General features: G+C 42.9%; 1 protein-coding gene across 2 annotated transcripts in view; it reads left to right on the forward strand.

Moving 5' to 3' along the window:
* The window catches only part of LOC139414942 (pleckstrin homology and RhoGEF domain containing G3), a 116,323-nt gene that overhangs the window by 90,716 nt on the left and 9,730 nt on the right, over nucleotides 1-15,877 (forward strand). For both annotated transcript variants that reach the window (XM_071162591.1, XM_071162592.1), the window contains 12 exons: nucleotides 97-143; nucleotides 967-1,117; nucleotides 1,770-1,901; nucleotides 4,253-4,435; nucleotides 5,143-5,235; nucleotides 5,914-6,000; nucleotides 6,094-6,127; nucleotides 7,249-7,350; nucleotides 7,723-7,755; nucleotides 9,089-9,099; nucleotides 9,751-10,128; nucleotides 13,337-13,450. In XM_071162591.1, coding sequence (XP_071018692.1) covers nucleotides 97-143; nucleotides 967-1,117; nucleotides 1,770-1,901; nucleotides 4,253-4,435; nucleotides 5,143-5,235; nucleotides 5,914-6,000; nucleotides 6,094-6,127; nucleotides 7,249-7,350; nucleotides 7,723-7,755; nucleotides 9,089-9,099; nucleotides 9,751-10,128; nucleotides 13,337-13,450 — 1,365 coding nt within the window. The remainder of the gene's footprint in view (nucleotides 1-96; nucleotides 144-966; nucleotides 1,118-1,769; nucleotides 1,902-4,252; nucleotides 4,436-5,142; nucleotides 5,236-5,913; nucleotides 6,001-6,093; nucleotides 6,128-7,248; nucleotides 7,351-7,722; nucleotides 7,756-9,088; nucleotides 9,100-9,750; nucleotides 10,129-13,336; nucleotides 13,451-15,877) is intronic.

Below are 15,877 nucleotides of genomic sequence, written 5' to 3' on the forward strand. Positions count from 1 at the left end.
TGCTCGAAACCAATAACTCATCATCATTTTTGGTGGATAAACACTCCCTTTCGAACAGTATTGAGACTATGTAACGTATCATTTTTTTTCTTTCAGAGAGAGTATTTTGAGATCTATACACAGTACTGTACCAACTACCCAAAGTAAGTGAACTCTCTTAGCTGGCCAGTGTACCTGGCATGTGCAGCTTTTACTGGCTCAAGTGTTCACAGAAACAGACTGAGCATGTGAAGAAAACCATGGGGGGATGTCTGCTACTGACACCTAGTGGTAGAAAGTATACTCTGTTTGCTGTGCTGTTACACACAAAAAAGGAGTTCTACGGAGAAATTGGGTTGACCGGCTCATTACTGCCGGAACAGAGCAAATGGAATGACATCAATCCCCTGGAAAGCATGTGATTGATACCATTCTGCTCCAGTCATCCCCACGAGCCCGTCCTCCCCTATTAAGGTGCCACCAACCTCCTGTGCATCCTACACACCTATTAGTTGTGTTTTCAACCCACTCCAGAGAAATGTACAAATTGTAGTCCATTTTCTCAAATTAAATGGGTGAGAAACAAAAATGATGAATATGATCATATTGAAATGGGTAATTGGGGGAACATATGACACAAATTTTGAATTGTAGAGATAAGTGTGGAGATGTGCACCAGTTTCATCCGTTCATATAACTAAGTGTTGTGTGCAATTATTCAATCATTGTCCAATACTTTCATCTAGACTCTCATTCTGTAGTACTGACCCGGTCCTCTCTCCATCTAGTTCTGTTGCTGTAGTACTGACCCGGTCCTCTCTCCATCTAGTTCTGTTTCTGTAGTACTGACCCGGTCCTCTCTCCATCTAGTTCTGTAGTACTGACCCGGTCCTCTCTCCATCTAGTTCTGTTTCTGTAGTACTGACTCGGTCCATTCTCCATCTAGTTCTGTTTCTGTACTACTGACCCGGTCCTCTCTCCATCTAGTTCTGTGGCTGCTCTGACAGACTGCATGAGGAACAAATCCTTGGCCAAGTTGTTCCGGGAGCGGCAGGCCTCACTAAAACGCTCCCTTCCCCTGGGCTCCTACCTGCTCAAGCCTGTACAGAGGATCCTCAAGTACCACCTATTGCTTCAGGTACAGAGATGGGATCAGTTTTGCCTTTTTAGATCATGATGAATAAGATGTATATGGACAGGGGGGCGACCTGATCCTAGATCAGGGCCAATGTCCACAAAGCGTCTCAGAGAAGAGTGTTGATCTAGGATCAGTTTAGCCTTTTTAGATCACAATTAATACAATTATTTGGACAGGTCTTAGATCAGCACTAATACTATTGGAATATAGCCTGTTGAGAGGCTCATCAAGTATCACAGTTGCTCCAGGTAGTTGCTCCAGGTAGTTGCTCCAGGTAGGTGCTCCAACTAACCACCAAAGGAATGCCCTGCCATAGCATCCTGGTTCAAATACTTTCCTTCCTACCCTCCCTTGAAGTTATCACTGATCTGACACACATTGATAGGTGTAAAGATGGGTTTCCACTTCATAGATTTCCCCTATCCATCCATGTCAGATCAGATCAGATCAGTAATTACTCTTGAGGATGGGAGGAAGAAAGGATGCATTTTTGAAGGAACCAATTTGTGCTCTCCAAAGCAGCTTGAAATTATTCAGATATATTGACACCGTAGGTTCTACTTCTTACTAGAACAAACAGAACAACTCTCACTAAAAAGCCATGTCTGTGGGAAGTGCACTAGTTTAAATAACTATTGTGTTCCTTCTGCAGGAGATAGCCAAGCACTTTGACCCACAAGAGGAGGGCTATGAGGTAGTGGAGGAAGCCATCTACACCATGACAGGCGTGGCCTGGTACATCAACGATATGAAGAGGAAACACGAGCATGCCGTTCGACTGCAGGTTAGCAAACAAACACGCAAACATCCATATAAACATATATTCTGAGACAATTACGAAATGATTGCCACACAGAGCTGAACAGACCTCTGAACAGACTTCATGCAAACCCTCACACAAACATGCAAACAACCATATATACATATTCTGAGACAATTACGAAATGATTGCCACACAGAGCTGAACACAAACACCCTGTGTAATCAATGTGAATAAGCCCCTCACACATTAATAAACATTTAAACCCACTGGCCGTCTGTCTAATCCTTATTTTACATTTTTTTATTTGATCTTTATTTAACTAGGCAAATCAGTTAAGAACTAATTCTTATTTTCAATGACTGCATAGTGGGTTAACTGCCTTGTTCAGGGGCAGAACGACAGATTTTTTCCTTGGCAGCTCGGGGATTCGATCTTGAAACCTTTCGGTTACTAGTCCAACGCTCTAACCACGAGGTTACCTGCCGCTATCCTGTCTCATGTTGTGCTGTTATTACATTTCATTTAGGCAGGGCAGGCATGTGAAGAGGCTCTGTCCCAAATGGCACATCATATCCTATAGTGCATTACTTTTTCACCAGAGGCCCCTATGAGCCCTGGTCAAAAGTAGTGCACTATAAAGGGAATAGGGTGTCATTTGGAACACATCCCAATGTTCTGAACATCAATTACAAACCCTCCATGGTTCTCCTCTCTTGTTAAACTAGATTGAGTGTACAACATTTCTGACCAGAGACAACATGGCACAGCCAACCCCGGGAGACCCTCACAGAGTAGCCCTCGCAGGGCTTGTTGTCAAAGGCAGTGTAAAAATAAACAGTGACTACATTGTGTCCTTAGACTCATTTCTCATGGGGCCAGTTATTTACTGGTCATTGGAATATATTTGTTTATCATGTGCAGTTAGGCTTGATTATGTATTTAACTCTGTTTGGAGGATCTATTACCCGTAAACTATAGTGCCTTCGGAAAGTATTCAGACACCTTGACTTTTTCCACATTTTGTTATGTCACAGCCTTATTCTAAAATGGATTCCATAAATTAAGGTCTTCAACAATCTACACACAATACCCCATAATAAGACTATATACATATGGATGAGCGATGGCCGTGCGGCATAGGCAAGATGCAGTAGATGGTATAGAATACAGTATACACATATGAGTTGAGTAATGTAAGATATGTAAACATTATTAAAGTGGCATTATTTAAAGTGACTAGTGATACCTTTTATTAATAAGTCAATTTATTAAAGTGGCCAGAGATTTGAGTCTATGTTGGCAGCAACCTCTCTATGTTAGTGAAGGCTGTTTAACAGTCTGATGGCCTTGAGATAGAAACTGTTTAACAGTCTGATGGCCTTGAGATAGAAGCTGTTTAACAGTCTGATGGCCTTGAGATAGAAGCTGTTTAACAGTCTGATGGCCTGGAGATAGAAGCTGTTTAACAGTCTGATGGCCTGGAGATAGAAGCTGTTTAACAGTCTGATGGCCTGGAGATAGAAGCTGTTTAACAGTCTGATGGCCTGGAGATAGAAGCTGTTTAACAGTCTGATGGCCTTGAGATAGAAGCTGTTTAACAGTCTGATGGCCTTGAGATAGAAGCTGTTTAACAGTCTGATGGCCTTGAGAATGGCCTGGAGCTGTTTAACAGTCTGATGGCCTGGAGATAGAAGCTGTTTAACAGTCTGATGGCCTTGAGATAGAAGCTGTTTAACAGTCTGATGGCCTTGAGATAGAAGCTGTTTAACAGTCTGATGGCCTTGAGATAGAAGCTGTTTAACAGTCTGATGGCCTTGAGATAGACGCTCTAAGGTGCAGGGCTGCGTAACCAGGCGGAAGCCGGCTAGTGATTTGCTATTTAAGTCTGATGGCCTGTTTTTGAGTCTCTCTGTCCCAGCTTTGATGCACCTGTACTGACCTCTCCTTCTGAATGATAGCGGGGTGAACAAGCAGTGGCTAATGTGATTGTTGTCCTTGATTTATCTTTTTGGCTTGTAATTTCCTTCCTCCTCTGACGAGCCTTCACTGCTCAAAATACCCTCTAATATACCCCCCAACGATCCCCAAAAACACCCCCAAAACACCCCCAACAATACAAAATACCCCCAACAATACAAAAACATCCCCAAAATACCCCCAACGATACAAAGACACCCCCCATCAACCTGGCTAAACTCAATACCCCTATAAATACACACCTTCAAGAAACACCCTTGAGCATTTTGGGGAAATTAATTGCTTAACATTGTTTGTGCCACAATGATACCATTTTCACCCTATGATGTCTATTGCTGTTGGGTGTTTAATAAATAGGTGCTCCTTCATCACCTCATCTGTGTTGGCTTGTCCAGGAGGTCCAGTCTTTGCTGATCAACTGGAAAGGACCGGACCTGACCACGTACGGGGAACTGGTCCTGGAGGGCACCTTCAAGGTCCACCGGGCCAAGAACGAGCGCACACTCTTTCTCTTCGACCGCATGCTCCTCATCACCAGGCGCCGAGGAGAGCACTACGTCTTCAAGACCCTCATCTCGGTGAGTGCTGCTTGCTGGGGTCAAGGGTTAGGGGGTCAGGATTTGTCAACCCTGTTGTCCTGCATTTTTTTCCTGTTTCAAATCTGATTTTGTTTTGTAAAGTCTCCATTATATTCCAATCACTTAGTTTGAATGGCGAAAAGTAATGTATTGTATTCTGTGTTGCATTTATTGTATATTCATTATTTGGAGATTTATGTAAATTTGCACTTGTGCTCTGATAATGTCTTATCAATGGTCCCTAAGGGGATTAATGAAGACGTATTGAGTTGAATTTTAATTCAATTGAAAAACAGAGCTGAGTGTGTTTTGGCTTATCTGTGGTTTGTCCCATTGGTCTAAACTAACTTCCTGTCGTCGTTTCCTTTCTTTCCTGATGATGAATGACAGATTAGGTAGTAGGACTGGAACTGATCTACTCCTTTCCTGCGTCAGTGATAATGACAGACCCGATTCTTTTGTGGTTTATGAATATTTTCTAACTTGTTTTTTTTTTAAACTTTCTTCCACCTTCCTGATATGTCACATTTGTCATTCCTATCTTTCTGGTGACACTGGGTTTGATCAGTGTTCATCAGTGTCCCCTACACACTGAATTGTTGAATATACTTTAGTATTACATCTAATTTTCCCTATTTGAGTGCGGACCAATCTTTTCTCTTAACTATATTTCATTTGTTTTTCATTTCTCTCGTGTTTGGCTACAGTGTTCCACCCTCATGCTAATCGAGAGTGCCAAGGACTCTCTAAGCTTCAGCGTGACTCACTACAAGCACCCCAAGCAGCCCCACACAGTGCAGGTGAGTGAGGGAGACCTCTCAACCAACTGCACAGTACCAAAGTGGCTAATTCATGGGAATTCAGACATGGTAGGAGAACATTAAGACACATTAGTAGTGGACTTTTAGAATCATGAATGCCATAGTTAAGCATGTGAATCAGATTACAGTATTGTGTGTGGGGAGGTTGGTTTTTATAACCTTGAAGGGGACATTTCGCTGGTCCCCACAAGGACAAAAGGCAGTTTTAGATTTAAGGGTCAGTGTTATGAGTTAGCTTTTGGGTTAGTGGTTAGGAAAAATAGGAATTTGAATGGGAATCATTTGTTTGGTCCCCACAGGGATAGTAATACAAACGTGTGTGTGTGTGTGTGTGTTCATGGCTGATTCTGATAATACAACTGTATGAATATTTAAAGTAGGTCAACTCTCACCTTGCAGGCATTGTTCCTGTTGTGTGATAATGTAGACTAGATTGAAATAAGGCCTGCTGTTCATAAGAACCTGCACCTGTAGAATGTAGGTGTACTGATGTACTGGCTTGGTTTTTGCCAAAACAAATCATCATTACGCCATCATTATCATAGCCATAAAACTGTCTTTTTTGTTTTTGGTGTTTGTTTTTTCTTTACTGTAGTGAATTCTCTGTGGGAATGCATAGGAACTTACCTGCCCCCTCTCTCACCCCCTTACCCTCAGGCCAAGACTGTGGAAGAGAGAAAACTATGGGCCCATCACATCAAAAGGATCATTCTCGAAAACCATCAAGCCATCATCCCTCAGAAGGTACATATGAGGTGCTATTGCTAATATTAAAGAGGGAAGGGGGTAATCTAAGGGAGGATAGCTGACGGTTGTTTTTGTGTTTCTTTTTATCAGGCAAAGGAGGCCATCTTAGAAATGGACTCGATTTGTGAGTATTCGTAGTGATTATTAATGCACTTTTCTGCCCAGCCATTCAGTGTATTTTTATATCCAAGCAACAACGGAACGAATTTGATTTATTTAAGAGTGGCGGAGAGGGATGCTTTTAATATACTGACCAAAAATATAAACGCAACATGCAACAATTTCAAAGATTTTACTGAGTTACAGTTCATATAAAGAAATCAGTTCATTAGGCCCTAATCTATGGATTTCACATTACTGGGCAGGGGTGCTGCCATGGGTGATTCTGGCTCCCAAGTGGGTTGGCCAGGCCCAGCCAATCAGAATTAGCTTTTCTCCACAAAAGGGCTTTATTACAAACAGAAGTACTCCTCAGTTTCATCAGCTGTCTGGGTGGCTGGTCTCAGACGATCCCGCTGGTGAAGAAGCCGGGTTTGGAGCTCATAGACTGTCAAATTCTCGAAAACAATGTTGGAGGCAGTTTATGGTAAAGACATTAACATGCAATTATCTGGCAGCAGCTGTGGTGGACATTGCATTGTTGCAGTCTGGCATTGTGTTGTGTGACAAAACTGCATGTTTTAGAGCTGTCTTTTATTGTCCCCAGCACAAGATGCACCTGTGTAATAATCAGATTCTTCATATGTCACACCTGTCTGGTGGATGGATTATCTTGGCAATGGAGAAATGCTCTCTAACAGGGATGTAAACAATTTGAGAGAAATAAGCTTTTTGAACATTTCTGGGATCTATTATTTCAGCTCATGAAACATGGGACAAACACTTCAGATGTTGCGTTTTATGTTTTTGTTCAGTATAGATAAGTTATTTATTAATAAATGTTATAGAAATGATGGAATGGCAGTCGTTGTGTATTTATTATTTCAGACTGACTGCCTCCTCTTAAAGGACTCTTCATTAGTACTTGACTAGAATATATGTATTAATTATATACAAAAGCCACACACTGTAATAATATTGGAAAGTGAGTGGATTGACCATCATGCGTCAGCTGAAATGTTTTTCTTCAAGATGTTTGTATTTATTGTTCTTGGATCATGATGTCATTCATTAGACTATAAGTTCATCAGGTGTGATTCATGATTTATAAATCTGTTAACCCATGTTTGTCTCTGTGCCTAAAAGACCCATCAAAGTTCCGGTACAGTCCAGAGAGGATGAAAAAGGCCATGTCCTGCCAATCAGACGAGTTTCCCAGAGAAGGTCGTCAGGGGCGACGGCAATCAGGTAAGCACCCAACTTTAGTCCTGAAACTCAAATATCTATTATTGATGTGTAAACCATTCACTGCTGTGTATGTGAACGTACAGGGACATTATATGGGGAGACATATTATGACTCTAGTGTTTTCAAATTTTGATTTGATTTGGCCAATGTTCAAATTGTGTGTCAGTCACGTAGCTAACTGTTACTCTACATGCTTTGTTAGCCTGGATTCAGATTTGGCTTTACATGTCACATTTACATAACTCAAATATTGTATCTCACTGAAAAGGATTTGACAATGACCATCCATGCAGTTTTTTGAATTGTGATGAGGCGGGGACTGTCTGAAGTGGCTCTCTTTTGAGATGTGCTCATTGTCTATTTCTCTCTCAGAACCGACCAAACAGATCCTGAAGAACACCAAAGGTAAGGACACAAGGCTTTCATCCCAGCCAATTTCATGTCATCATCAGCCATTATGACAAACACCTCTGAGAACCTTTTTGTGACCTACTTCCTCTGTGTAATAGTCACAGTTGGTAACCAAATATGAAAGGGTTAGCTTGAGGAAATGCTCCTATCTCCTATGATGCTGGTGCAAATGGTGGATTATATGTCTAGTATTTTATTCGGATCCCCATTACCTCCTGCCAAGGCAGCCACTACTCTTCCTGGGATCCAAACTGAAACAAAACAACACATCAAAACAATAGTCTACATCATTCATTTCTATTTTTTTATTTTATTTTATTTCACCTTTATTTAACCAGGTAGGCTAGTTGAGAACACCTTTATTTAACCAGGTAGGCTAGTTGAGAACACCTTTATTTAACCAGGTAGGCTAGTTGAGAACACCTTTATTTAACCAGGTAGGCTAGTTGAGAACACCTTTATTTAACCAGGTAGGCTAGTTGAGAACACCTTTATTTAACCAGGTAGGCTAGTTGAGAACAAGTTCTCATTTGCAACTGCGACCTGGCCAAGATAAAGCATAGCAGTGTGAACAGACAACACCAGAGTTACACATGGAGTAAACAATTAACAAGTCAATAACACAGTATTGATAAAACAATGCGTCACAGAAAGACACTGTACAAATTGACGCTGCTCCACCAGTGTGTGATGAGGGACCATCACACAGCAGGTGCTCCAAAGAAACTGTGGGTAGCAGTAAAAGGATAGCCCTTTTGTCCCCGTTTTGGGGAGAACAAAAGCTAAGGTCTTTTACTTCTCCCTCTGAAATGAGAGCATAAAAGCCCCTTGGTTGCTCCATCGAGTGTCTCTCCAGCTCTTTTCTAGTAGTCAAATGTGGTTTGGAGAGCCGATCAGTGTCTCTTGCCCATTCGATTGATTCAGACTTTTAGTGAAAAATGTGACATTAGCATTATCCATTTTATTTTCTCATGCACCTTGTGTGGTGTGACAGTGAGCTAGGTTTAGTCCAAGCAAACAATGATGTCGGACTGCAGACTGACTAATTCATTTTCCAAACTCAATATGGAACTGTCAGTCATATGTAACTTTGGCAAGGTTTCGTCTAAGGATATTAGACTAATTCATTGGAGAAGCGAACTCAATTTCATCATCGGGGAGGTATCATTGTCATTGAGTGCATTTTTAATTTGGCTTAACTTAGGCTTGTTTAATTTACAATTGACTGAATACTTAGCTTTTTGTCCCTTTTTTTTAAAATACATTTTTTAAAATATTTCTCTTCCCTTCTTGTTCACCTGTCCTGTTACCGGTGGGGATCCTACAGCCGTCCTCAAGGTAAGCCCAGAGTGGTCCATTTGAAATTCTACTTGATAACAAACACGTGCTCTATTATGCTGCACTTACTTCTGCTCTCAAAGCCCAGCCGAGGGGAATTTACGGTTAATAATGTCAGTTAACATGCCGTTCAAAGATGGCTAACGTCATACAAAGGAAGGCTTTTTTTCTAAGTGAGAGGAAACATACATCTGGAGATGGACATATTTAATTTAGTTGGCTTAAATTCAGGAAATTACAGTTTATATTTTGGAACTGCCCTCAGTGATTGCTTTCTCATGATTATTTCAGAACAAATTAACAGAATTCTATTCAATTTTCACTCCATGCAGTGTCTTATCCAAAGGTGGGGGGGGGACTCTGAACTCGATGTGAAATGCATGTCTTGTCAATTGGCAATCAGTGTCTTATTCCCAGGCACTTTAGGGGTCTTAATAGGAACCATCCTGTTGCTCTGTCTGGGATTTACTGTAGCTCTATAATGTCACCACATGTGGGTATGAGACGATTTTTGTAACAGGACTCATGTTTTCACACAATCCAGAGTATTTGCTGAGTGTGTGGAGATACCCAACAGGGTTTACTGAATAGGTCTTGAGGAGGTTCGTCAGACAAAATGCATTGTGTGATCTGTGTGACTTCACGCTACAGCATGCAGACAGCGAAGGGACCCTACCAGACGACCCGCGCTCCATTCAGGCAGCCGCTAGCGTCAGCACCCTGGGCTCGAGCCTAGGCGAGTCCGAGGCTGAGAGGCCTAGTGTGGAGGAGGAAGAAGAAGAAGAAGAAGAGGAGGAGGATATGGGCCTTAGGAAGGGCTCACTTGAGAGGCTAAGCCCCAGTGACATTGAGGAGCCGAGGACAGGGTCATCGTCCCACAAGGGCAGGGCGACCCTGGGGGAGGAATGTGACTCGGATGATATTCTGATGGAGGAAGACCAGGTAGAGGACTTTGCCAGTTCCATGCTGGCCGCCATCTCCTGCTGGCACTATAGAGCCAGGGCTTTGCTTTCCATGGGGGTCACAACGGTGAGGCTCTAGCTGCCACCATCGGGTTTCCTTCTTCTTCTAAGCTTTGTAGCTACCCCCCTCCAGTCCCCAGCTTGGCCACGTTGGTCCACCCTAGTCTAGCCCAGAGTCTTGTCAGCCATAACCTACTAATGTCTTGGATAACCCCTTCTCAATGCTATTCGCATCCTGCAAACAGCGACTGACTTTCATGTATGGTGCTCCGTCTAAGCATGGATGCTCTTTGTCTCAATGCTTTCTACATTCAACTGCGTTAGACTACTAGATGCATGATCGTCATACTCCCGGAGTACCTCTAATGCTGCTTATGTTGAGTGACTGTGCTTTGTGCTTGTGTGAGTGACTGTGCTTTGTGCTTGTGTGAGTGACTGTGCTTTGTGCTTGTGTGAGTGCTTGTGTGAGTGCTTGTGTGAGTGACTGTGCTTGTGTGAGTGCTTGTGTGAGTGCTTGTGTGAGTGACTGTGCTTGTGTGAGTGCTTGTGTGAGTGCTTGTGTGAGTGACTGTGCTTGTGTGAGTGCTTGTGTGAGTGCTTGTGTGAGTGACTGTGGCTTGTGTGAGTGACTGTGGCTTGTGTGAGTGACTGTGGCTTGTGTGAGTGACTGTGGCTTGTGTGAGTGACTGTGGCTTGTGTGAGTGACTGTGGCTTGTGTGAGTGACTGTGGCTTGTGTGAGTGACTGTGCCTTGTGCGAGTGACTGTGCCTTGTGCTTGTGTGAGTGACTGTGCCTTGTGTGAGTGACTGTGCCTTGTGTGAGTGACTGTGCCTTGTGTGAGTGACTGTGCTCTGTGCTTGTGTGAGTGACTGTGCTTTGTGTTTGTGTGAGTGACTGCTTTGTGCTTGTGTGAGTGTCTGTGCATGTGTGAGTGACTGCTTTGTGCTTGTGTGAGTGACTGCTTTGTGCTTGTGTGAGTGACTGCTTTGTGCTTGTGTGAGTGACTGTGCTTGTGTGAGTGACTGTCGGTGCTTGTGTGAGTGACTGTCGGTGCTTGTGTGAGTGACTGCTTTGTGCTTGTGTGAGTGACTGCTTTGTGCTTGTTTGAGTGACTGTCGGTGCTTGTGTGAGTGACTGCTTTGTGCTTGTGTGAGTGACTGCTTTGTGCTTGTGTGAGTGACTGCTTTGTGCTTGTGTGAGTGACTGTGCTTGTGTGAGTGACTGCTTTGTGCTTGTGTGAGTGACTGTGCTTGTGTGAGTGACTGCTTTGTGCTTGTGTGAGTGACTGTCGGTGCTTGTGTGAGTGACTGCTTTGTGCTTGTGTGAGTGACTGCTTTGTGCTTGTGTGAGTGACTGCTTTGTGCTTGTGTGTGACTGTGCTTGTGTGAGTGACTGCTTTGTGCTTGTGTGAGTGACTGTGCTTGTGTGAGTGACTGCTTTGTGCTTGTGTGAGTGACTGTGCTTGTGTGAGTGACTGCTTTGTGCTTGTGTGAGTGACTGTGCTTGTGTGAGTGACTGCTTTGTGCTTGTGTGAGTGACTGTGCTTGTGTGAGTGACTGCTTTGTGCTTGTGTGAGTGACTGCTTTGTGCTTGTGTGAGTGACTGTGCTTGTGTGAGTGACTGCTTTGTGCTTGTGTGAGTGACTGCTTTGTGCTTGTGTGAGTGACTGCTTTGTGCTTGTGTGAGTGACTGCTTTGTGCTTGTGTGAGTGACTGTGCTTGTGTGAGTGACTGTGCTTGTGTGAGTGACTGTGCTTGTGTGAGTGACTGTGCTTGTGTGAGTGACTGTGCTTGTGTGAGTGACTGTGCTTGTGTGAGTGACTGTGCTTGTGTGAGTGACTGTGCTTGTGTGAGTGACTGTGCTTGTGTGAGTGACTGTGCTTGTGTGAGTGACTGTGCTTGTGTGAGTGACTGTGCTTGTGTGAGTGACTGTGCTTGTGTGAGTGACTGTGCTTGTGTGAGTGACTGTGCTTGTGTGAGTGACTGTGCTTGTGTGAGTGCTTGTGTGAGTGCTTGTGTGAGTGACTGCTTTGTGCTTGTGTGAGTGACTGCTTTGTGCTTGTGTGAGTGACTGTGCTTGTGTGAGTGACTGTGCTTGTGTGAGTGACTGTGCTTGTGTGAGTGACTGTGCTTGTGTGAGTGACTGTGCTTGCGTGAGTGACTGTGCTTGCGTGAGTGACTGCTTGCGTGAGTGACTGTGCTTGTGTGAGTGACTGTGCTTGTGTGAGTGACTGTGCTTGTGTGAGTGACTGTGCTTGTGTGAGTGCTTGTGTGAGTGACTGTGGCTTGTGTGAGTGACTGTGCTTGTGTGAGTGACTGTGCTTGTGTGAGTGACTGTGCTTGTGTGAGTGACTGTGCTTGTGTGAGTGACTGTGCTTGTGTGAGTGACTGTGCTTGTGTGAGTGACTGTCGGTGCTGCAAAAACAAGGGGACGAATGGAACCTTTTTTATTTCTATTTAACTGACAAAATTAGCTTTTTTGTTGTTTTGCTGCCATTTACAATGTCGTTGTCATTGCCTCTTGTGAATCTCTCAATTAAAAAGGGAATGAAAAAGGGTAGGTAACTGCCCTCATCTCTCAGTTTAGCACAAACCTTGGCTCCAATGTCTCGCTCTGACACTGCTCCCAGGACAGGTACACACTAAGAAAATAGGAGTCCCTTTTCTGTTTGGGCTCTAAACTACTGACCAGTCCTGAAGAAGTTCTGCATGCATAGTGTCTTGTTTAAACGAGCTCATCTATAAATGTCTCATCTATAAACCCCCCCCCCCCCCCTGTATTTTCTAATTTGTCTGTTTATTTATGCTGAACTAAAATAAGCGTTTGCTGCTACTTGAGTGTCAGTCTGACATTAGCGTTGTCTGTTAACACAACACTGATTTGCATGTCTGCTGGGATTGATCAACTAATCGTGTGTGCATAGAGTGTGCTGTTGATAATGAGGTTTGCTGATTCACAACACAGGCTTTACCTGGCTCTAATCCCCTTGCAAATGCGTTTCCGTCTGTATTTTCAGACTCAAATAATGAGTCCTGATAATAATGATCTTGAGCAGACCGGTATCATCTTTCACTGTTGTAGTTAAAGTAATATGAGACTATAGGGTCAAAAATAACAGATTTATTGGCAATTTATACAATTTTATGAAAACATCTTGAAGACAAATGTTGTATCATTGCTTATCAAGATGTATTAGCCCTGTCTTGGCTGAGGTTAGGAAGCTAATTCTAAATATTTTTAAACCTGGTTCTAAAATGATATTTTTCTTCCTGAAGGATGAAGAGGGAGACGATGTAGTTGAGGAGAATGGGTCTTACAAAGAGAATGGGATTTCATCTGGTCCTGTGTTACAGTCGGAGACGGAGCAAAGCACCTCCACCGCGGAGAAGGTAAAGACGTGCCAGAGCTGGTTGGTGTTTGTGCCTCCTCACTGTACCGTCTGAATCTGTGAAAAATCAAACATCATCCTGGGGATGGAGGGAAAACATTGCTCATCCGCTGTCCACTCCACTTTCATCGGTCTCAAGTTTCTGGGTTTGGTCTTCACCACTTCCACTGACATTATTCAGTGACACGTTGTGCCCATCTGTCTTGACTGATGTATTCCATCAAATGATGGCCGTGGAAGTGGCCTGTCTGGGTCAATGTGTCTCTTCCAAAATACTTCTCCTCTGCCTCTCAGATTGGAAGCGCTGTCCAACCAAGCTTTCTGCTTCAGATTCATTCTGTCACAGTAACAGAACATGTGTCAGAATCTGGTAGATAAAATGGAACTGTAGATCATGTGAGGTTTATAGGTGGGTCGCTCCACCAATTAGGTGCTTTTTGAGTAGCCTAACTTGGCTAGGGGGTGTGGAAATGTCACTTAATTTTTACTTTCTGTCATAAAGAACACATTTTCAACCTAATAAAAAAATGCATTCCTTCCAATCTTGAGGTTAAGTATAAAAAATACTATATGCCTATTAAGTGCCAAATAAAGTAACATGGTTGACAACCTCATCTTAAATCAGCCATCAATCTCTTTTTGACGACAGGGGGAATGGAAGCTTTTTGTGTGCAACAGGTAGGGGCAATTCAATGCAAGCTCAACTAAATATATACTTTCCGAATGCACTATATATATATATATATATATAGTATAGTGCATTCGGAAAGTATTCAGACCCCTTGACTTATTCCACATTTTATTACATCCAGTCTTATTAAAACATGTATTAAATTAATATTTTTCCTCATCAGTTTACACACTACCCCATAATGACACATTTAACACAGAAATACCTTATTTACGTAAGTATTCAGACCATGTGTTATGAGACTTGAAATCGAGCTCAAGTGCATCCTGTTTCCATCGATCATCCTTGAGATGTTTCTACAACTTGATTGTAGTACACCAGTGGTAAATTCAATTGATTGGACATGATTTGGAAAGGCACACACCTGTCTATATAAGGTCCCACAGTTGACAGTGCATGTCAGATCAAAAACCAAGCCATGAGGTCGAAGGAATTGTCCGTAGAGCTCCGAGACAGGACTGTGTCAAGGCACAGATCTGGGGAAGGGTACCAAAATATTTCTGTAGCTTTAAAAGGTTCCCAAGAACACAGTAGCCTCCATCATTCTTAAATGGAAGAAGTTTGGAACCACCAAGACTCTTCCTAGAGCTGCCCCCCCCGCCAAACTGAGCAATAGGGGGAGAAGGGCCTTGGTCAGGGAGGTGACCAAGAACCCGATGATCACTCTGAAAGAGCTCCAGAGTTCCTCTGTGGAGATGGTTGTCCTTCTGGAAGGTTCTCCCATCTCTGCAGCACTCCATCAATTAGGCCTTTATGGTAGAGTGGCCAGACGGAAGCCACTCCTCAGTAAAAGGCACATGACAGTCCGCTTGGAGTTTACTAAAAGGCACCTTAAAGCAAGGTTCTCTGGTCTGATGAAACCAAGCATGTCTGGAGGAAACCTGGCAACATCCCTACGGTGAACCATGATAGTGACAGCATCATGCTGTGGTTATTTTTTTATGCGGTAGAAACTGGATGACTAGTCAGGATCAATGGAAATATGAACGGAGCAAAGTACACCGAGATACTTGATGAAAACCTGCTCCAGAGATCTCAGGACCTCAGACTGGGGTGAAGGTTCACCTTCCAACAGGTCAACGATCCTAAGCACACAGCCAAGACAATGCAGGAGTGGCTTTGGGACAAGTCTCTAAATGTTCTTGAGTGGCTCAGCCAGAGCCTGGACTTGAACTCGATCGAACATCTCTGGAGAGACCTGAAAATATCTGTGCAGCGACGCTTCCCGACCAACCTGACAGAGGTTGAGAGGAGAAACTCCCCAAATACAGGTGTGCCAAGCTTGTTTCTTCATTAACAAGAAGTCTCAAGGCTGTAATCACTGCCAAGGTGCTTCAACAAAGTACTGAGTAAAGTGTCTGAATACTTACTTAAATGTGATATTTCAGGTTTTTTTTTGTCAAGTTTTGCTTTGTCATTATGGGGTATTGTGTGTAGATTGATGAGGGGGGAAAAAATATTTTATGCATTTTAGAATAAGGCCGGAATGTAACAAAATGTGGAAAAAGTCAAGGAGTCTGAATACTTTTCAAATGCCCTGTATTCAGTTGAAGTCAGAAGTTTGCATACACTTATGTTGGAGTCATTAAAACTTGTTTTTCTATTTTTGCAACCAATATAATTAAAAAATATATATATATTTGACCTTTATTTAACTAGGCAAGTCAGTTAAGAACAAATTCTCATTTTCAATGACAGCCTAGGAACAGAATGTTATATATAGGGGGGATACAACCA

This window comes from Oncorhynchus clarkii, chromosome 8 (assembly GCF_045791955.1).
Source record: "Oncorhynchus clarkii lewisi isolate Uvic-CL-2024 chromosome 8, UVic_Ocla_1.0, whole genome shotgun sequence".
Classification (NCBI taxonomy): Eukaryota; Metazoa; Chordata; class Actinopteri; order Salmoniformes; family Salmonidae; genus Oncorhynchus; species Oncorhynchus clarkii.